The sequence below is a fragment of the Aquila chrysaetos genome, chromosome 2 (assembly GCF_900496995.4).
Source record: "Aquila chrysaetos chrysaetos chromosome 2, bAquChr1.4, whole genome shotgun sequence".
NCBI lineage: Eukaryota > Metazoa > Chordata > Aves > Accipitriformes > Accipitridae > Aquila > Aquila chrysaetos.
In genome coordinates, this window is record NC_044005.1 from 24417660 (window position 1) to 24440577 (window position 22918).

A 22918-nucleotide genomic window follows, 5' to 3' on the forward strand; every position below is an offset into this window, starting at 1 on the left:
TAATTTTCAATTTGCTGCAAAAGGGATCAGGCAAGCCAGAAGGCAGTGTAAAATACACTGACCTGTCAACAGAACAGGATGAAGCAACTTCAAATGGGCCCAGTTTAAAAAAAAAAAAAATTACAGTTAAAAAATGCAAACCCACACACTAGAAAATACAAGAAAGATAATCCAGATCTTTTCTTTCCTCGATGTACACATTTAACTACCAGATCTTGGTGTGGCCAGAATCCTGACTTGGCTGGTGAAGTGTAAAGGCAAACATATCTGCTCAGCCAAGCCAGCACCACTGGATTTTGATAAGCTGGCTCAGATTGCTTTAGTGTTCCAGAGTGGAATGGGCTGCGTGAGTGCCTTGATACTGGCATACCATTCTACCTTCCCTGGATGCACTGGGAATGAAGACAATTAAGATAGACAAAGAAACCTAAATGATGAGCACCACAAACATGTTACTTTTCCTTCTTATTATGATGGAATGAGCTAAGTTTATGCTTTTAGAGGCAAAAGGACCTGCATATCCCTCCTTCTTCTGGTGACTTTGTACATCAGCACCTCTGAGAGCAGGAAACCTCAAAATCTGGAAGTGTAAATTTCATCAGCAAGGACCATCTGGGAGACTTTTTTTTACACATAATTGGGCTAACTTTTATTCTCAATTGTACAGTAATTCCTAAGAAAAGATTCAGATTTCAGTGGCTCATACGGACCACCATCCTATGAAGGAGGAGAAGGGTACAATAAAAGATACTGGATGGAATTTTCAAGAGATGTCTAGTAGTTCAGGAGAGTACCTTCAGCAAATTATATTATTTTACACAGCAGATATTCAAATGTCTGTAGGCATTTATAGCTGCCAACTGTAATGCTTAGCAGGATTTTCAAAGGCAAGTAATTTTTACAAATCCAGTTTGTACCTGTTTGTAGCATTAGATTTCTAACTGTGTCAGGAAAGACATACTTTTAGTCCGGAAATGTTGTTTTAAAGCACTCTGAATTTTCATGCTAAACATCCTGGTTTACCAAATTCCTCATCAAACTTTGATTTTTCCACTTGCAGTAAACATTGCTATTACAATTTCTAGCCATTGAAGTAATTGTGATTTCTGCATTGAAACATAAACAACAATAATGTACAAGAGGAGGACTCTGATAAAGATCTCGTTTCCTCCTTTAATTGAAACACTTGGCAATCAGAATTAAAAACAAAAAAAAGTCTTGAAATATTAGTGAAGCTTTAATGAAATGATTCCTATCCATTCACTTGCATATCAGTTGTGGTACATTAGTCCTTTTAGCACAGTCCTATTAATCTCATGCCTCACTTTCATGATAATCACTGTGCTGGCATTTCATTGCTACCTTTATTTAAAAATCTCAGTACCCACACTGTTTATGCTTCACAATATAGTATTATTTGGACTGCTTTTCTGCCAGATGGGGAGTTGAAAAACTCATAGAGATTTGTGAAAAAAGAGATGGGAGTAGGCTGAGCTATCTGTTAGCATCAGTCGTTGTGTCACTGCCTTCCCTGTCATGACAGGCAAGTCAAGAGTATGGGTGGAAGTTCCCAGCTACAAGGCAATGGCAATCTCAGGTTACTGCAGGACCAAGTTCTACCAAAAAATGCAGGTACAGCATGACGAATTGAAAAGAAATATGAAAGCACTAGCCTTGGGTGAATTTTATTATTATTGTATTACTCAAATAGCTTCAGGAAACTAGAATCAGAACATTTATAATGCTTTCCTGGGATTTTTTTAAAGAAAAAAAAAAATCATCCCAAATAAAACAAAGCAGAAACAAACAAAACAAAGCAAACAAAAAAACCCAGACCCAAGAACCCTAAACTATTTATATGTTTCACTTTTAAGGACAAAAAATTCTAACCAAACTCCTTCTTTTTCATTTAAATGTACACAGAAATTCGATGATGTCTGTTCTCTATTATAGAAATGCTTAACTCATGGCAAGCCTCAAAAAAGAAGACTTGAAAAAGCCTGTAAGAAATAAAACAGACTGCAGTTGCCTGCTGGATATCACATCATATATCTCACCAGAAAGAAAAGCCATCAATTTATCAAAATGTATCTGAAAGGGAGAAGTTGAGTCAGTTCCACATGGCCAGTCCTTCTGACTCTTTAATGGATACATTTTGAAGCATCACTGCAGATAACAGGGCAAGAATTACTACTAATTTTGTTATGTTCAAACTATGTTTTGGTGCTTCCCAATTTCTTTGGGCTCACAGGAAACAAAATTAGTATAAATATATTACCATGTTAACTGTATTCAAAATCCCATGGACAAATGTATCCTTTTACAGTCCATCTTCGGAGCAATTAACAAAGATTAAACAATGCTAATAACCCATTATTGCTTCACTTTTGTGTCTCTCTTGTTTTTCAAACATTCACCCTCCCCACTTCATAAATCTTTATTATTCATCACATGCCACATTGATAATTTTCCTTTCCCACTGTGTCAGTGAAGTAACTGCTACAAACATGTAACTATTAATTAGCTGGGATCACTTCCAGGAAGCTTGGCTTTCCATGCAAACAACTTTATATGAACCAAATAGTGACTACGTATCTGTGTTTTGTTGTTGCCAAGTCCATGGGATCTGATGCTTGGCTGTATATTTTTTATTTTATATAGAGTGTATATATACATAAGTGTATATATATATATATACATATACACACATATATATACATATATAATTATATATGTATACCTTCACACACATATAAATATATGTATGCATTGTTTTTTGCAAATGAAATCAGAAAGCAAGCAAAACAAGACTGACCTGACTTACCTGTACTGGGCTCACAGTCAATGAAATCTTCATCATCACTGGAACATTCAGCTGATGAAACGATGTCATCTGTTGTCTGGCATGTGAAGGAAAGGAATGAAGGAAAAAGAACAGAAGAAAAAAAAAAATAAGATACTTGAAAGTCAAGAGGCTGTTACAGAGGCAGCTAAGTATCCTAGAAAAAAAAATGTTTCAGAATTGCAACTTTTGAAATATTTAACTTGTACCAAGCATTCCAGATATGCTTGTGTAAATGTGCCCTCCATGGAGCCAGAGTCTCCTGTTGAAGGAACAGTGCTTATCCTGTGCTGTTGAATATTTCAGGTGTGCACAGGTGCAGTGTGCCTGCCGGGCTGTTTAGGTTAGCAAGCGGATCGCACTGTGCTGTTGAACACAGTAAGTACAGGGGGCTACGACACCTGCTAGGCTGGCAAACCGTCCTCCGACAGCCAAAGTAGATGTGTCCGGTTGGAACGTGCTGGGCTCCTCAATAAATACCAATACCATGTAGGGCCAGCCAGAAGGCACTTACTGAGAGACTTACCATATGAGGCATGTTCAGGCTGAACATGCTTTCTGCAAAGAAAAATGTAAAGAAAAATGTAGAAGATAGATAATATGCATCACCCAGGCAGCGAGCAGTACTCTCACTGAGGCAGAGGTAATTCCTGCTCTGCTAATGCACCTCTTGGGCTGGGAATCCTTTGTATTTACCCAGATAGTAAATATCTATGCAACCCATTTGTTGCACGATGAAGAACTGCTGCTTGTGTCAGGTATGGCCAACATGCAACCTCATCTACTTGCTTGCCAAGTCAACAGGGATGTGGCTGTGACGGGGCTGACAGGCTGGAAAATCTGGTTCTGAAAGGCTTAAACCAAACTGTGACTGTTCACGGCCCTTACAGGTTTCAGCACATTCCTTTGCATTTCCAGCTGGTGATATTTTCTTTCTTTCTTTCTTTTTTTTTTTTTTTTCCCTGCTGGTCTAATTAATGAGCAGCATGTACTGCAGCATGTTAGAGAGAAGTGTAGTGGCATCTCTTCCCAGCAGCATCTCCTGCCCGTAATTGCTGCAATTAGTTGAATTAGTAATGCAGACCATTAGGGAGAGTCTGTGGCAGCCTCTGGACACAGGTTGTAACGTTCCTGCATGCAGTACAAAATTACCCTAGCTCAGCAGCATCAGCTCAGACCATGGCTTCTGCTGAAATTGTCTCCCCTAACAACATTTCCTTGTGGAGAGCGGCCTATTCTGCTGAGCTGTAGGATCAGTGGGATGACTCCTGAAACAAAACAACTAAAATGTTCCTCACCAGGCAGGAAGCATTGCTGAAATCTCAGCTCCTCAGGAGCAGGGCAGCTGTACTTCAGTACACTGTACTTTAGTACTCCAGGTGAATATTCCTGTGAATCTCACATCATGAGAAGCCTTCCAAATCCTTATTCCTGAAAAAAGACTCTCCAGCTTTAAATAAGGTCTCCTTTACATTCCTATGCCTGCTATGGCTGTCTCCAACATGCTCCCTCTTCTATTTGCATAAGTGTTCTGAGGTCTCAGCCTTTTCTTTAGCCTCCTGTGGTCCTAACACTATCAAGTCCCTCTGTCCCCTGCCAGAAGTTCCTTGCTCTCTCCCTCTGTTTGTATTTGAGCTAAGGAAAAAAACAGAAGCAAGCAGTCAGTCAGAAAGATCAGACTGAACACAACGTTCCTTCACTCTTGATTTCAGTGGCTTAGAGTGAGCCAAGACAGAAAAATAGGATAGGTTCGTTGTAAATAAAAGTTATAAAAATAGGGTATCTGTAAAAAACAGCCATGAAGTAAGGGAATCCTTAGCGTATGTGTTACTCGGTCTTACCCAGCATTGCCATTTGGCAACGTTTTGTAGTATGCAATCTTGCCATAGTCTCATGCTTAAATACTTTCATTAAATACTTTCACAATCTTGCCTCAAGTGAGAAGGCAAGATTAAAAGGAACTGGAGGTAACATGTACAAAGCAATTTCGTGCCTTACACGCTAAGGTCATATTTAGCATCTTCTTTCAGTCATAGAAAGTGGAAGAACACTGTTGAAATCCTGGTGACTTCTCTCTTAAAACAAGCTGGCTTTAAAAGTTTGTCTGTTCAGTGAGAGGTCAAGAAAGGAGGAATGCATAAAATATAAATTTACTTTCTACAATTCTTCTGGTCCTGTCACATATATTTTATAAAGCACTATTTATCCCAAAGGACACCAAATCACTTTATAACTTATATAAACACTGATCACATCCTCCAACAGTGAAATGCAGCTGTCCCTGGGTAGAAGATATTAGTTTTTAATTTCACCACTGTAAAGTAATTTAGCACAATAAGTCAACAAAACTATACCGCAAGAAATTTTTTAAGCAGGTGAAATGTAGCTAGTGAAACTGGAGATTTATATTACAGTTGTCTAAAGTACTTGTAAAAGAGTGTTAAGAATAGCACTGTGAATAAAGAATAAATTATCCATTAGTACTAGAAGACCTTGCTCAGACAGTGCTAAGACACTGGCAATCAGTTGTGATTTCCAGGTTGAATTTAGAGCATGTGGATTTTGCTCTTAGTTGAAGGTCTGACAATTCACATGTAGGGTCTCATAGAAGAATAGTGATGATTTGCTTCAAGTAGGAAATAAACATAAGAATTATAACAATGTGTGGTTGTCACTTATCAGCTGCCATACCTATCCACTTACCCACTTACTTGCTCATATCTAAGGGCTTCGTGCAACATTAACTTGGATTCAGATCCAAGTGAATTGACAATGTGAGTCAGTATTTGTAAAGAAGAAGGCGTTCCTTTATAACTCTTTTTTTTCCCTCTTGCTTATTAGAGGCATCATAGAAAACCAGAAAGATAGCATGCCCAGAAAAAAACAGGTGATATTTCTTTACACAATTTACACCTTTTTTTTTTTTTTTTAACTGGGGAACTCCTTGCAACAGGGTACTGGTAGGTAATAAAGGTTTAGATGCATTTTGGAAGTTATCGGCCAAATTAAAGGTAAAAACATCCAGCCAGAGCTATTAAATACCCCATACTTAGTTTGGGAAGTCCCTGTGCCACTGACACTGGAGACCAAAGAAGTATCACTCTTTGCATTGTCCTGTTCAGGACTCTCTCCCCAGAGCCCCATGCATGGCCAGGGCCAGCAGCGGGGTGCTGGGCGAGGTGAGCCTCTGTGGCCTCTCAGCCACTCTCATGTGTGACAGTTCCTGAACACTGCGGGATGAAGAATTTTGAAGCCAAGATGAGTTCTGAGCAGAAGCTGAAAAGTCATAAAGCCTGGCTCTTTTTTATCTTCTTGATCAATTTCCCATCTAATAAGCAGCTTAAAGACAGCACATGCAACATATTTATGCTGTACTCTTACATAGGTGTTCTAGCTTTCCTTCTATAAAGTCCTGATGCAGCTTGTGTTGCTTCTGAATGGAGAAGCGCACAGTCAGCCAGACTCAGACAAAATGCAAATGTGTGATGTGCAATACTCTCCAACCCTGCTAACTCTGACCTGTATCTGCACTTTTTCATGAGTGGTTCCCCATCTGATTCTATCAATTAATCTCTGTCCTTTTCTTCACTGCATGTGATTTCTCCTGATAGTCCAGTTTTTCTTGCTCTGTGATTGCTGTTTGTCCCATGCTGCTGATTTTGTAAGTATAAAAATGAGGGTTAGAAAAAAAGAAAAACCTCCAGAAGTGGTGTTAGGCTTGAGTCAAGGTCATTAACAAGATCTCTAGAAACCACAGAAAAGATAAGTACACTAATCTGTCTTGCCATTTCCTATCTTGTATTTTTAATCTCAGTACTTTCCATCACAATTCATCACTAACTGATTTTCTAGTCCCATCACATATTGGTTTTCCATGCACCTTCTGCTCAGATACCAACATCTGAATCATCCCAAAGGAATAAAGCTATTTCAGTGAGAAACAGCAGCAAATTCCTGACCACAGAAACAGTCGAGGAAACCTCCAGAAGACCATAACTTCTTGTAACTGGAATCTGTACCTTTCAAAACCCTCCTGGAGCTGAGAATTTTCACTGCATGATTATTAAACTTGCTGCTTCCGCAAGACAGGAGAGGCTAGTGAGCAGCAACCCCAGAAATCTCCCCACCAACATAATTTCTTCTCATCAGAAATGGCTCACTATGAGGCAGTAAGCAAAACCAGCTATTCCATTTCTGGTTCCCTTTCCCCATTTTTGAAATGGGGCTGATTATACTCACCCGTTGGCCCCAGGGGAGGTAAATGGGTTAATTCTTTAGTGTCTGCCCAGTGATCTAGAGGTGGTAAATGCTAAACATTCTTATGTACAGGCAACATGATAGTAATGAAACTTCTCTGTATGCTACGATGGAAATGATGTTTGTGTTTTCACTGGAAAGAACATGGGAGAGAAAATATTTTTCCATTCCATATATTAGCTAAATTCTATATTAAAAATAATAATTCATACTACACTATTTTAAAATATGTATTTCATTTTTAAAGAATCCCAGCTTTGAAATTACTTGGCCCTGTATTAAAGGCCATAAAACTAAAGATAGGTATTATAATAACTTTCAATAAAATCTCTCTCTGGCAGGAACCCTTTTTATTCCTTCCTCTGAAAGATTTTTTATGGCATTTATATTATTATTTTTTCTCTCCCTCTCTCTAGTGTTTAATGAAATTGCCTTGGAATAAAACCAGGGAGGAGAAAGTGCTAAACTCTGAGTCCACCCTGGAGGATTTATGAGCATATTTACCTTCAAATTCTTTCAATTTCACTGAATTGGCTCCCCATTCCTTTCCATGAATTACTAGTTCTGTAATCACCTCCTCCTAATTATTCACTCTGAGGGCCTCTTCAATCTTGCCCTGGTGATGGTTCTACATCTTTGTTCATTACACTGTACATACTGGTGTGGGATGTAAAGCGCAACGGAAGTTGAGATGGCGTGGCAAGACCTGCTCAAGATGACTCCATTCCTGTCCAATCTTCCAAGCGCCCAAAGCCCTATTTTATGTGTCAGATCCACAACCTTTGCTCCTTTGTTCTACACAAAATGGCAGGTGCTGAATCTTCCTTTTCCCAACTGCAAAGTTTTTTTGACACCTTGCTCTTTGGGTGCACCATTATTTGAGAAAGATTAAGCATGCTGAGTAAAATAAGTCCTGTCACAGAACAGCTTTATGAAATTATAAATAACACACCCAAGAATGATGGAGTTCTCACCTCTAGTGGGAGAGAAAAGACAAGGACCCATAAATTCAAACCCCAGACAAATTCCTCCAGAAGTATATACTTGGCAGTCGCTTCACTCGGTAAAGTAGGATTCAATTTTCCTACCTGCCTTTTGTTTGAAACTCTTCTGCACACTGTGCACATTACTTCCAATTCAACACCGTCATTTGAAAAGCAACACTTAATGCTTTGTTGTGAGAGAAGCGTAAATCTCTTTGCCCCCAAGGAACCACAATTTACAATCCTTCTTGAAATACGACCACCACAAAATGCCAGGCACAAATATCTTCCCAACAGTGGAGAAATACAGTTGTATTAATCTGAGCAGTGCATTTGCCTTTCACACTTAAAATGCACAGAGGTGAAACTCAACAAACTTTTCTTAAATCTGACGACTTGACTCCCTCCGCTGCTCCCATACTGCTGTATTTTCTAAATATCTCAAATTTATTATGGAATATGGACAACATACTGTCTTCTATGCATAACAGCATACAGTATGAAGGCTCCCCCAGAACGGCAAAATGTTAGTGATGTTGTTCTGTCTTCCAGAAACCAAGATGTTTCTCAGCAAAGAACAGGCTCAAGGCATTTGCTGCCTTGTCAAAAGAAGATAGCAGAGGAAATGTCTGTCTCATTAGGTGTCATTTCTAGCTTGAATACCTCAACCTTGTGTACTTTGCTAACTGGGCTTTTTAAAGAACTTGCATCCTGTTCACCTTATTCCAATTAAATGGGAATCCTTCATCTGTCCTTTCTACACCTTATGTTTGTTTCTCACTTTCTGTTTAATCTTTATTTGCAAAATACCCTGGAGGTCATTACAGTATAGCAGACCTGAGAGACTAAGCCTGGACAAATTCAAGCTCTTACATACAGATAGAAAGAATCTCCATACAAATGGGAAAATATTAAAAATGTTGCAAAAAACATAATAAGGTATTATAAAAGAGGCTGCAATTTGGGACTGTATAAACTTTTAAGGAGAGTCCTGGAACTACTATCTGTTGCTAAAGGATATTAATCCTCTCCAACCCATTAGCACTGGATAGTACAACATGTATTTTCTTATCACGGCACAGACACAGCCACAAAGATATGCAATCCGTTTGCACCCCCACACACTGGTGCTGAGGTTGTGTTTGCCTCTGCAGAGGCAAAGCATCAAAGAATACAAAACTAATATATTTTTTTCATATAGCTCGTTTGAGGTGAATACAAAAACAAGGGGGGGTAAATCCTCTGTTGGTTTAAATTGGCATTGATTTCAACCAGGCTACAACAATTTACAGCAAGAGAGCATAGCTCATTACGTTTAGTTTCGGACAATTCAATGCCAAAAGATTTCGAGTAATTGGAGGCAATTCAGAGAAGAGGCACTGAAAAGATGAAAGAACTGGAGAGATGAATGGATGAGACAGGCTTAGCAAAACTAAACAACAGAGCTTGACTTAACAAGGAATAAAGGTATGATAAATGTCTACAGGTGTCACAAGGGTGTAATAAACATGAGGAAGGAAGATGAACTATTTAGGGTGCTTCAAAAAAGTAGTGGATAAAATTAAGCCAAAAAAAATTTAGGATTACTTTCAGCAAGAAAAATCTCTATAGTGATCTTTATTAACTATGGAGAAGTCTCCCCAAGGAAATACCAGAAACCACCAGTACTGAGATTAAGCAGTTGCCCAAGCCATTCAGGTATGAATACCATTAGTGTATATGCCCTAGTGGGGAAGAACTCACCCCATCTATCTTCAGTCCAATCTAATTCACTCTAAATCAATTTGGTATTTGCATCCTCTCCATCACTATGTATATAAACACATCATTATGCATTTCTCTCTGTCATGTCAAAGCAGGTAGTAAAGCTACTCAGCACAGTCTTTCAGCTAGTTGTACTCAGAGCAAGAAGATATCATTGCTGTAGACCTAGACCTGTTCAGACCTTGGGAACAAATCCAGCCTTATGTTCCCAAGACCCTGACTGGCCAGGAGCTGGTAGGTAACCAGCAGGCATGTACCCTTTTGCCCAGCAAAAGTGCATTTCCTGGCTGCGTGTTCCTGGCTAGACATAAAAGCTGATTTGCTGTCAAACTCTATCATTAAGTATGGATCGTGAGAGAGCTACCCCTTAGCAAAATCAGCCATTTGTCCATTACTACAGCAGACGAGATTAAGTAACTAGCCAGTTAAGTAAGAGAAAGCAAAAAATAATCCCCCCAATTGTGTGTCAATCTAGAGTCATGGGCAGTCATGTTTAAAAAGAGCCTTGAAAGCTGAATTAGTCCTTTGAAAACTGAAAGCCTGTCTCAATAGAATCAATAGTTCATTAAGACTGTGAAGTCTGACTCTTCTCGACCAGGTTTGATGCCAAATTTCAGGGACTTTGTTCTGTCCCTAAGCTGTGCAAAGACAATGGGGAAAACTCATGTTTTGGCCTTTTGTCTCTGCCTGCTGGCAGAGGGAAGGGTGATGGTGTTGCAAGGGAGTATGAGCAGAGAAAGAAAGAGAAGGGAGGGCAAAGAGGGAGAAAGAGAAGGGAGGGCAAAGAAGGGAGAAAAGGAAGTGGGGAGGATTAATCCATCTGTTGTTCAAGGCACCCTGACAGGGGAAAGAGAAGTATTGAACTACAGCAGCTTAACCCAACTTCAATGTACCTTCCCAAAAGCAGACCGAATGTAATGCTACGTGGTGTTCTGCTGATAAGCAAATCCTTCTAAATCCTTTCAATTTATTTCTTGGCCTGAAGAAATTACATACTGTTTAGGAGCTAAATAAATAAATAAAATTTCATTTCCAGGAATCTAGATTGGTTGTTTATTGATTACATATGCACAGAGAGTCACTTGCTTTTCTGTTTTCTTTCCTTTCCCAATAGAACAGTGCTCCTTTCATCTTGATCTGGTAAAGGATCAACTGGCAAGTCTTTTCCAAACTATTCAGTGTAACCCTCAAGATTTGCAAGAGTTTTGAACTGGACTGTAAAATGTAATTTCTTGGCTTAAACACAAAAGATACAGCTTTGGCATGAGTGGAGACTCTTTTTCCTCCTTTATCAACCCATTGTTCCTTTCCACAGGCATTTACCTGCTTCCAAAGAAGAACCCTGAAGATTAAAGTTGTGTGTCTATACATTGAATTTATTATCTGATTATAGTGCGTCTTGGAGTAATCACACAGGAAGAATTTTCACATTGAGTGTCCTTTCATCATTTGATACAGCTTGTTTCCCTTCCCTATTGTATTTTTATTTCTTGTTGAAACAAACCTGCCACTTGAAACAGAAACTGTCAGCCCTCTGTTTTAAGCGTAACCCTGGTTATGCAGATGGTAGTGATGCAGGTGAAAACTCCACAAGAAAGGTACACTAGGTGTACCCATCATGAACTGAATTAACTAAATAGCTTAATCCTAAAACTTAAGCTATTACAGCTGAACCCACAACAACTCCCACCTTGAAATCAGTGAGAGCTGCTGGAAGGACAAAACTGCTGAAATTCAGGCACTGCTCAGGAGTCTGACTTTCTGAAAATCACATTAATCTACAAAGTTTTTTTCTCCCAATGCTTGTCCAAAAGTCTTCAAATGGAAGACATTTAATTTAGGAAATGCTCTGAAAATAGTTTCAGAGTGGTCTCCCCTGTGCCATGATCCCCCTCAGAAGAACCGACAATCAGCTGAATGCACCGGGCAGCACAGGCTTCAACTTATTCCACTTCTCAGCATCTGCTTAAAGCAGGACACAGGAAGCAAAAGCTGAATAAAGATTCTGAGAAGTATGTAGGAAAAAGCCAGCTTATTGCCAGAATTTATCATCCTGCTGGTGTGGACCCTAGCCCCTTATGCACACAGTCTGACGTATTAATTTAAACTGCCACAGAAATAATTTTATTAATATGCTGGACTATGAATTGCACTTGCTGAAGAACAACATGTTATCTACTTCACCAGTGGAAGGGCAGGGCAGACCACTGGGGAGCAGTAACTTCCTAAATTGCCCCAGTCCAAATTGCCAAGGACATTGAATCAGAGCCCTTATGTTACTTGATTTTATATTCTTGATATTGTCATAAATTCACTGTCTGACATCAGGAAAATTGCCTCCTTTCCTCGTGCTTCTGTTTATACTGCTATAAAATGTGGAGAAGAAAACTTCTCTGCTTACTTGGCATACAATCAGAATTTTAGTAAACATTTTACATTCTCAAAGCAAAGCCGAAGTACAGAAAAATCTTTTACATTTAGTAAAGGGAAGCCTATGTTTCAGAAAGTTAGAGACTCAAATGATCTGAGATGAATCAGCTGCCCTTTGAAGACTCAGCCTCTAGTAAGAGTAAATGGGTTTTCTTTGCGTGCTAGCTTGCACTTAATAACTGTGTCAGAAGAATATTTTTCATTTACACTTTGCTCCTTTGCTGGAAATCAATATGTCGTTTGCTGGCATTTTCTCCTGGACATCTTTATTTAGCTTGTCTTTTCTTCCTCGAAGGGGAGGGAGTTGTATTTGATTTTGTTCTGTTATTGATTGGATCACTCTGAGCAAGAAATAAATAACTAAGTACAGCACAGTAGCTTTAATGACAATCTCTTAAGCCTCAAAATCTGCACACCATGTTGCACTCCCCCCTAACACATGCTTTAAAAGAAACAAATCTGTAAAGTAAGGTTACTGTGTAGCAAAGAGGCAGTCACATAGGCAATTTAACTGGCATTTCTATTTATGTGCTCATTAATAAAACCATACAAGTCCTGTTTCTATTTTTAAAGCAGTACTTCTATGGCCATAGTATGTAGTGCTGGGATCTCATCATCTCTTACAAATGAGGCTTAATGAGAAATTAGAGATATGGGGAACCTTCTCCCAGCAGACCTCTTTCCCTGGAGAAAATCTGAGCATGTTCACGTATTTATCACTGATGGCAAGTGACAGTATGGCCTAATAGGTTGCACCTGATCTGCAAAAGCCCAGCCCTGCAAACGATGGTGGAGGGGTAGTCACTGTGCCCGAAGTGCCATACCAGCCCACAGCATCCTTTCCAGCATCAAATAGGAAGAGACTGGTAAGCCAACCCTAGGGGGTACACAGTAATTGCCCTCATTTTTTTAAATTGGGGAGTTCTTTGCCTCCTCCCTTGCTTCTCTCTTAATTTCTGCTACTTATTATTATGTAGGCCACAAACAGCACATGCAATGATAAAATTCATAAAGGAGAAAATACCCTGTTCTATGGTCCAAACCATGGCACTTAAAATCTAATGTGACAGGGTATGTTATTCATAAAGTAACAATAAACATAATCACTCTGAATAAATGTGCCTTAAAACAACTTCTGCAATTATTGTAAGTACCTCTGAGTCCAATAAGATAAACAACTATCTTTGAATATTTGCATTAATGCACTAGACTACTCTTTCCAGACAAATATTCCTCTTTCTCTCCAAACATTAACACACACTTAGAAAATAGCATTTAAATACTGTTGCTCACAGGATTCACACATTAGCTTACAAGGGGAAGGGGGCTGCCACACACATTTAAATGCAGAATAAACAAAATGCAGAGTAAATAAATGCAGAATAAACCCTGGTCCACTAGGTACATATCAGCACCTAGAACTGCTCCCTGAATAGCATTACATAGACAGAACAGATAACAAAGGAAAATAGCCACTACATACCTATATATAAGCACATATACAACATATCTGCTAAAAAAGGCCGTAAATACTTTTAGTTTATAAACAATAAGAAAGTTCATAAACACAAAGAAGGTCACAAAGGCAGCTGTGATAGAACACAGATTTCTTAGGTACAGTGACAACCTCTTAACCATAACCCATCCTTCCTCTCTTAATATAGGATATAAATGATTGTCAGCAGCTAGTACAGAAACATCTGTATACACAAAAAAAAAGGTATATAATACCATTAACTTATTAACATACTAACATTATCAAGGTCAAATCTAGTAAAAATGAAGTTAAACAGTTCTAGACATTATTCCACCCAGGAATACCTCTGCCAAATATCTGATGCTTAAAAATCATGCTTTTTTATCATTAACCTTTTTTTTCTTTCCTTTTGAAATGTGAATAGACTAACGACTTTACTGGGGGGATAGGGAACTGACTTCACACTAAACGTTAGCAAACAACAGATAACACAAAGGTAAACAAGCAATCCGTATCAGTCCCACCACCACCAGAATCATGGGGGAAAACTTAGGAAAGTTAGAGACAGACGTTTGCCCATACTTCTCTAATCCTAACTCAAACAAGGAGAAAGATCTACAAAATACTCCCATCAAACATACCCATCACTTAAAAAACATACTCGGTCCATCAAGTATTGATGAAGCCAGGTAAACTTCAACCTCCTGAGCTGTTGAACATAACAAATGCCTCCTGGGATCCCATTAAATTTGAACTGAACTTCACTTAAATGCTACATCAAGGGGTCCAAGCTGCAAATGGTTGTCATGCAAGAAAATTCTGCCATTTGGTAGGCAGACTCCCATGCACAACAAACATGGTGAACACTTATCCCAGCTGGGTTTCTCTGCAGTCCCTGCCTAATCAGAACATTTGCTCTCCGTGATGGATAAGAAGGCCATTTTCCTTGCTTATTTATTTAGCTCTCTATTGAGTTTGATTAACTGTAGTAAAGGCAAATCAATCTTTTGTGTTTGTGTAAAATGAAAAAAAGGAACAAAGTTAGCTTTAATGGCCCAATAGATGCCCAGCTGGAATGCACTTACTGAGCAAGAGCGCTAGACAAAGGAATTCAGGCAGCTTTAAACACGACCAGGAACATGCTGAGATCATCTATACTTCTACCTGTTTAAAGGGAAAAAAACCACCCCACCCCACACCCAGTGAAGAGGCTTTCTGTTTCTCTGCAGTTCTGTCTATCAAGGCATCAAGTACTACAAGGTTTTTCTCTTGTGTCCTTCAGATTTCCACGGCCAAAGCTGGGAGACACTAGGAAACAAGTATCCAAAGGAATGTTGTCAGAAGGAGAGGACATGAAGCTCTAAATCCATGAGAATACTTCCTCCACTGTCAGTAAACTTGTCTCTAAACTCAGATTCATTGTAACATAACATTTTTTACATCAATAACCTCTGGTAAGTATTGTAAGGTAGCATGAAATTCATGACCAGTATGAAATGAAGAAGCTTCTGCGTAATGAATTTGAGTGAGACACTTATCATTTCAAGGTAGCACTCTGAGAATATCTTTCTCTCACATATTCTAATTATAGTATTGACAACAGTGGAAATCACAAAGGACACTATGCTTGATTTTATGCAATGCCTATTAAAAACTTCTAGTAATATACAGAAATACTCAGGCCTTCCAACTATGGACAGCCAAGTATTAGCCCACAGAGAATTTAACCTCAGTCTTAAATACACAGAAAACAGGACAGCTTGACCAGGATGGAGCCAAAATGTAGCAAGAGGTATTTGTCCCCATATCTGAAGCACTCCAGTCCCTGAATGGACAGATTAAAGTGTGTGCATAGGTTTCTTGCTGTATCAGTTTCAGCCTTTTAACAAGAATTAAAAAAAGCAGAAAGAATCTGACCATCCTTGTTCAAAGACAAAATTGGATGTTCCCTTGCTATAACAGCTATAGCAACAGCTTTGGGATGATGATACACCTTTAGTCTCTCCTGGGAGGAAACAAGTTCACTTTCCCTTCAAATTCCTTTCTCTATGGTATCATTATTGTAGCTTCACTTGTGGTATCCAGAAACAAATCACAGAAGCCACTGATGTTAAAAGGTGGTGCCTTCTGGCATTTTTACCACTTAATTTTCAGACTTAAGCCCTACTCACACTAGAGAGCTTACTGGCATTACAGCCAGTTATATCCAAGTTGGCAGAGCTGCTCCTTTTAGATCCAGCAAAGCTGACAGAAGGGGTTTTGCCGGCAGAGTTACACCACCTCTGAGCATTGCAAGCTAAGCTGACAAAAGTTGGCGTAGTTATATCCGTATCAGGCTTTTGACTTCAGCAGCATGTAAAATCAAAGCATGTGCATTTTTGCACCCTGGGACACTGCAGCGACATTGACGGAACTTCGGAGTATAGCACTGTGTTACTCTGAAATGCTTCAGATGGCAAAATAGTTTTTGAAGAATCCTGTAATTGTCTCCACAGTTGTTACTAGGCATACAGCTTCCATATCTTAAGTCAGGAAGTTGCAAGAAAAAGATTGCAGTCAATGGGGTTTTTTTGGATTCAGAGATCTCAAGGTCAGAAGGGGCCATTATTTTCTCCTAGTCTGATCTCCCGTTTTACACAACTGTGGAATTACACAGAAGAGCCGAGTGCCAGGGCACTTCTGCCACTGATTTGCAATGACCCTTGACAGGGCAGTTAACCTGTCAGCACACCATGGCTTCATTTTCAAGATAGTGAAGATGCACACGTATCTCTTGGAAGCAAATGTCTATAAGATGCTGTGAGAATACTTGGAGGAGAGTGCTGTGTAAAGCATCAGAAGGAAGATACCGTGATCATATCTAATTTTTTATATTTTGTGAGCAGAAAGAATCACACGGTCAAAATGGAACTCCCGTATGGACTGTAAGAAACTGTTATGTGGGGCTGAGGTAGGAAATACTCTGCTCTTTTTAACGTTTCTGAAAAGTACTGGAAATGACTGCGCAGTCCTACAAACTGGGACTCCTGCATAAGAAGGAAAAGAACTTCCTGCAAATTCTCCTCATCAGTGAAAACCTGCAGTGCACGTCTACAGAAATGAACCGCAGCAGAGCTTAACACCATTCATCACCAAAGGCAAACGACTCTCAGAAAAACAGCCCTGCCACGGTGGACTACCAGTACTCATCCCGTCAGGAAGCAAACCTTGCTTTCAGACAAAGCACAGCTTTTCCAACAGGTGCAGAGAAATGCTCTGTAACCTCTATACTAGGCGGCTTTGAACCTCAGCACCTCATAGGTAGTGGAACAAATTGCCTGCCTGGTCCCAGGATGTCCCTTGTACCTAAGTCTCCCACTTACCCACAATGTGCAAATGATCGAAACAAATGCTACAATCTGACACCATGGAGCTCTCGACAGCTGTCAACTCATTAAGTTCTATTCACTGGCTTCCCACCTCCTTGCCAACGTATTACATAAATTGCTTTTTAGCTGGCAGCCTTTCCCTTTGCCTGAAACCAGTTTGCACTGAGCATGTTTAAGTCCATTGTTTTTTTTTTAAAAATGCATTTATTCCCTTCCCTTTGGTGATTTGCCTTGCTTTGCAACAGTTTGAATGGGCTGCAGGATACTGTTTCATTATCAAGCTGCAACTGGAAATGAATATTTTATAGCAGCTGAACAGAGGTTTGGCTGTAAATGACTATATCTTAATTAAACAAAACAAAAGGAAGACAGAAAGAAAAATGAATTTAATTAATGAAATATTGATGTAATTTACAGTCAAAGGCCTTCCCATTTAGAAGGGAATTCCTGCAATGTGAATTTTATAGAAAGAGGTGGAGGTTCACTACCTCCTTCTTGATTTCTCTAGTGATGTTTCTCGTATTTCATTTTTGCCTTTTCAGCTCTTTAAAAAGCCTGAAGGCATGTCTGGTATCTATCCATATGAAGTCAGATGCAAGTGCTTGAATGCAAATACATACTTATAATGACTGTGTATTAAGAACATGTAAAAAGAGAGCATAAATGTAGTCATGCTAGCTCAAACTCCATCGCTGATGAGGCAAATTGTTGACTCCTGCCTCAGGCATTAGCCAGTTATTTATGTTTCTTCACAGAGAAAGGATAAACACAAGAGAAACATGCAGAAGTACTTTTTCTTAGATATGCTAATTGGAGCGGCAAGCATAAGTTAGGAAGTGGTTATACCTGCATCTTTATGCTGCATAGATTTTGTATTTCATAGTACTTAATGGGCTTTTCTACCACAAACTGGCATATTAGCTTTTAAAATCTATTTATATTTTTTCTACAATATCATATGGCAGTGAGTTCCACATTTTGTGTAGAAATACTTCCTCCTGTCTGATCTCAGCCTGCTGCTACTTTATTTCACTCCTCAGTCTTTGCTGCATGAGAAACAGTGAGCAGTCATTCCCTAGTCACAATTTCTCTGCACCATTTTGATTTGAGAGACCTCTGTTATCACCCTTTGGTTACTGATTTTTCAGCCTGAAGAATGCCAGCCTATTTAACCTCTCCTCCTGTGGAAACCACTGCACATCCTTGATCATCCCTGCTAATCTCTCCTGCAGCTTTTTTAGTTGTCATAGATCAGTTTTTGAGAGCTGATGGCCAAAATGGAGTGCAGCATAGAAGGCAAAGCACAACACAGATTTACGCAGTGGCACAATGATATTTTCAGTTTGGGGTTTTTTTCCTAATAATTCCTAAATTTGTTTTGCCTTCTTGAATGTGAATACAAGTCCAAAAGTAACCAAATCTGGCCATTTGTCAGCATAGAAACTCATTTTCAATGTTCAGTGTGGTTAAGCACATACATAAACCAGTGCCCAATAATGCATTTCTTCTGTTATGGTGTCAGTTTCTGACATTTTTGAATTAAAGGCCCTATAACAGGAGGAATTTATTGATTCTTGAGATGCTTCAGAATGCCATCCATTCAACTGTATATGGGATCTACAAAGAAGTGATAAAGCATTTGAGAGGATGCTGGATTTCTCAGTCATTCTAAGTCCAACGAGCTGACACCTTTCCGACATTGCAGAAGGCAGCTGAGCAAGCTCAAGGGATGCCTGTCAGGTTCACAGTGTCAGGAGGCAGAAGCAATGCAGTGCAATGTGGCATCATTCAAAACAGACTGGAGCAATCCTACTGATGCACACAAGATCAGTAACAGAGAGAAGACTCAATATTTAAATTAGAAATGTGGAATGTATACCTATACATTCCAGAAGTGGGGCCAAACTGTAGAATCTGCTTCAACCTGTTTCCTTATCTCTTTTTGCTGCTAAATGTTCTTTGTATCATGTATGTTGTAAAGTGAATCAGGCTTAAATATAATGTCAAAATGCTGCCTGAATCAAATTAGAAGATGAGAATAGCCCTGAACTTTACAGAAAACCACAGCTGTACTTTGTAGCCCAACAGACAGTCAGAAAAGGAAAAACTATGGCATATGTTTGCCCACAATAATCTCTTTTCCTCAAACCATTTGTATAATTTTGGGTCATTGTGACATTTCACTCTGGAGTGGACTCTACTGTCCACTGGGGATCAGTGATGAAATAGTTTTAAGGAAACTGCTCTGCTTTAAAGTTAGTAATGACAAAGAGAATGCACACAAATAAATCCATAAACCAGAGCCTCAAGAAAACCATGGAATCTGGTTCTATGTGAAATGTAGTCTTCAGAAACCTGGGAGAGGAGCTATTGACTCTCACCAGGTGTGGTGGGTTGACCCTGGCTGGACGCCAGGTGCCCACCAAAGCCATTCTATCACTCCCCACCCCCTCTCAGCTGGACAGGGGAGAGAAAATATTACAAAAGACTTGTGGGTCAAGGTAAGGACAGGGAGAGATCACTCAACCAATTACCATCACGGGCAAAACAGACTCAACTTGGGGAATATTAACTCAATTTATTGCCAATCAACCAGAGCAGGGTAATGAGAAATAAAACCAAATCTCAAAACACCTTTCCTCCACACCTCCCTTCCTCCCAGGCACAGCTTCACTCCTGAATTCTCTACCTATCCCCCCCAGTGGTGCAGGGGAACAGGGAATGGGGGTTACAGTCAGTTCATCACACATTGTCTCTGCTGCTTCATCCTTCTCAGGGGCAGGACTCATCACACTCTTCCCCTGCTCCAGCATGGGGTCCCTCCCATGGGAGACAGTCCTCCACGAACTTCTCCAACGTGGGTCCTTCCCACGGGCTCCAGTTCTTCATTAACTGCTCCAGCATGGGTGCCTTCCACGGCGTGCAGTCCTTCGGGAGCACACTGCTCCAGCGTGGGTCCCCCACGGGGTCACAAGTCCTGCCAGCAAACCTGCTCTGTGGGCTCCTCTCTCTGCAGATCCACAGGTCCTGCCAGGAGCCTGCTCCAGCATGGGCTTCCCACAGGGTCACAGACTTGTTCAGGCACATCCACCTGCTCCGGCGTGGGGTCCTCCCCGGGCTGCAGGTGGATATCTGCTCCACCGTGGACCTCCCTGGGCTGCAGGGGGACAGCCTGCCTCACCATGGTCTTCACCACGGGCCGCAGGGGAATCTCTGCTCCGGCGCCTGGAGCACCTCCTCCCCCTCCTTCTTCACTGACCTTGGTGTCTGCAGGGTTGTGTCTCTGACATGTTCTCACTCCTCTCTACGGCTGCCGTTTCTGTGTGTGTCCCAGCAACTTTTTTCCTTCTTAAATATGTTATCACAGAGGCGCCTACCACTATCGCTGATGGGCTCGGCCTTGGCCGGCGGCAGGTCCATCTTAGAGCCGGCTGGTATTGGCTCTGTCGGACATGAGGGACGCTTCCAGCAGCTTCTCACTGAAGCCACCCCTGTAACCTCCCCCCGCTACCAAGGCCTTGCCACACAAACCCAATACACCAGGCCATCCATTTGACCAACTGAATACCAGTAGGCAAATCTTTACAGAAGGAAGAGAAGTCATCGCCCTGAAAGCATATAACCTATACTGTTCTACAACCATAGTTTCTTTAAATCCTGTATAGCATGTGAATGTAAAGGACATAAAGGAAAACACAACTCCTATACAATTCCATTGCCATTGATTTAAAGCAAACATAATTTCTCATCCACTTCAGCAAAAGAGAGAAAAATATACCAGGAGTATTCACTGAAATAAATGAATAATAGACAAATTCAATATTCAATGAAATAAATGGATAATAGACAAATTTGGAAGGGAGACATATACATTTCACAGACTTCACTTACCTCTCTCCCTGTGCTATGATCTGCTTTCTAGCTAGGATCTAAAGAAAAAGTGCTAAAGGAAGACTTTAGTCTCCATCTCCCACTCAGTTTTTCCCACCTTCAGCCCAGAGCTGTCAGAGCCTTCCTGCTCCTAGCGTGCCTCTCCCTCCCTTGCAGTATTACTGAAGCTCATTGGCTTTGGTCTCCTACTTTCAACATTACTCCTGTTTTACTCTTCCACTCCTTCTTCTTTTAGACTCTGAGAAAAGCTGAGTGGCTCTTTAATACCAGCAAAGATACTGATCTTGACTCAAACACAGGCTTTTAAATTTGCAGGGGAAAGATTTTTTTAAATTCCATGTTATCAGAGAACTTACAGCTTATATGTGAAGATACAACAGCTATTACCTGAATTTTAACAATAATGATACTACCTACAGCCTCCAATCAGATCAAGATCCTGTTATTTAGATACTGCAGTATCAACAGGATGAGAGAGACCCTGTTCCAAGTACTGCTGTTTAGGCAAACAAGCAACGTATTTAGTACAGCAGACAAGGGAATAACAGCTCAGTTTTATGATAAATGATGATGCTAAAGCATTAGCTTTTGTTCTATGCTGGAACAACCCCAAATATCCTTTAAAAACCATCTCAGAAAAAGAATTATATCAAAGTATTAGTTTTCAGATAATAATCTTTTTTTTTATTTGCACCTAAATTTAAGACATACCATTCGGTATGTGCACAACAGCAAAGCACCCACAGGACACCTTGGAGGCTGTAGCCCCCAGAAAGGGTTAACCCTGTGAAGAATCCAGGCTTGACATCCATGCTTCTGAATAGTTAAAAGCAGGGGATTTCCTCCTGGATCTCGCTGCATCAGGCGCATCGGAACAAGAACCCACAGCATCTCCTTCCAGGAGCAGTGTCTTGATTGCAACCTGCCGTGTGAGCGAGCCTCTCACCCCCTCCAAGGTACAGAACATACACCATCCTCTATGCCCCCCATCCACTACCATGCAGGTATCTTGCAGAGAGCATGACACGAGCAGAGGGTAATGTGAATGATGGCAGAAAGACAGCTTTAGGAAATACCACCTATAGCCAAGATCACTGAAGGTGTGAAGGAAGTATGGGCAGAACAAGACTGCCTAAACATGGATTCTTTAATCTGGTTAGCCTGGGAGATTTCCAAAGAGGCTAAGAAAGACTGAGTTTAGGGAAGCAGTTAGTGCAGGTTTAGCACTAACTGAGATTCTTAATAATGTACAAAATAACACTGCCAAAGATTATACTCTTATGCTTGCAGGGCCTTCTGACAAGAACAACGTCAGGAGAAAAAAAGAGAGAAAGAGGGAGAACAAAAATGTAATTGCCTGCCTATCAGCTCCACTATCATAATTACTTTCAAACTCTGACATGGGTTGAATCAGATGAACACCAAATCAATTTTTGCAGCCAGCAATCAGTGCATTCTTAGCTCATAAATTAAAATGTCACTGGTAGAGTGAGTACAAAATAATGCCTGTTCCGCTATTTTACACTGCAGAGAGTGCAACTTCCTTCTTTTTCCTTCTGTTCGTGAGTGAGTGTTGCTTGTATGTCCTTAAGCACTGTACAGTACATTACACTCATCTAATTCAAACCAAAGTTTGCACAGCTGGATGCCACACATGAAAACACAAGAAATTATACACTAGCTATGGAGTGGGGTAGTGTCATCCCCCTGGGTATCCAGAGCCCTATTCTAGATGTGGGGAGATGGTGGCAGGAGTTTTTTTCCTGCATCTGCACTTTATGCAGTGTTGGGAATCTGCTGGCTGCACACAGTTTCGGGGGAGGAAATGCCTTAAGGCTCCACTCCACTGTCTCCCCCTTCACCCTTTTCTCACCTGCAGTGAACCTCCTCAGGCTGAAGTGAGTAG

At 40.3% G+C, this 22918-nt stretch overlaps 1 protein-coding gene across 48 annotated transcripts in view; it reads right to left on the reverse strand.

Annotated features, from left to right (window-relative positions):
- Positions 1-22918, reverse strand: part of NRXN3 (neurexin 3) — a 1038943-nt gene that overhangs the window by 37854 nt on the left and 978171 nt on the right. For 31 of the 48 annotated variants that reach the window (XM_030007358.2, XM_030007348.2, XM_030007346.2 and 28 more), the window contains one exon: positions 2816-2900. In XM_030007358.2, coding sequence (XP_029863218.1) covers positions 2816-2900 — 85 coding nt within the window. The remainder of the gene's footprint in view (positions 1-2815; positions 2901-22918) is intronic. The other 17 variants (XM_030007362.2, XM_030007356.2, XM_030007364.2 and 14 more) reach the window with 1 other exon arrangement.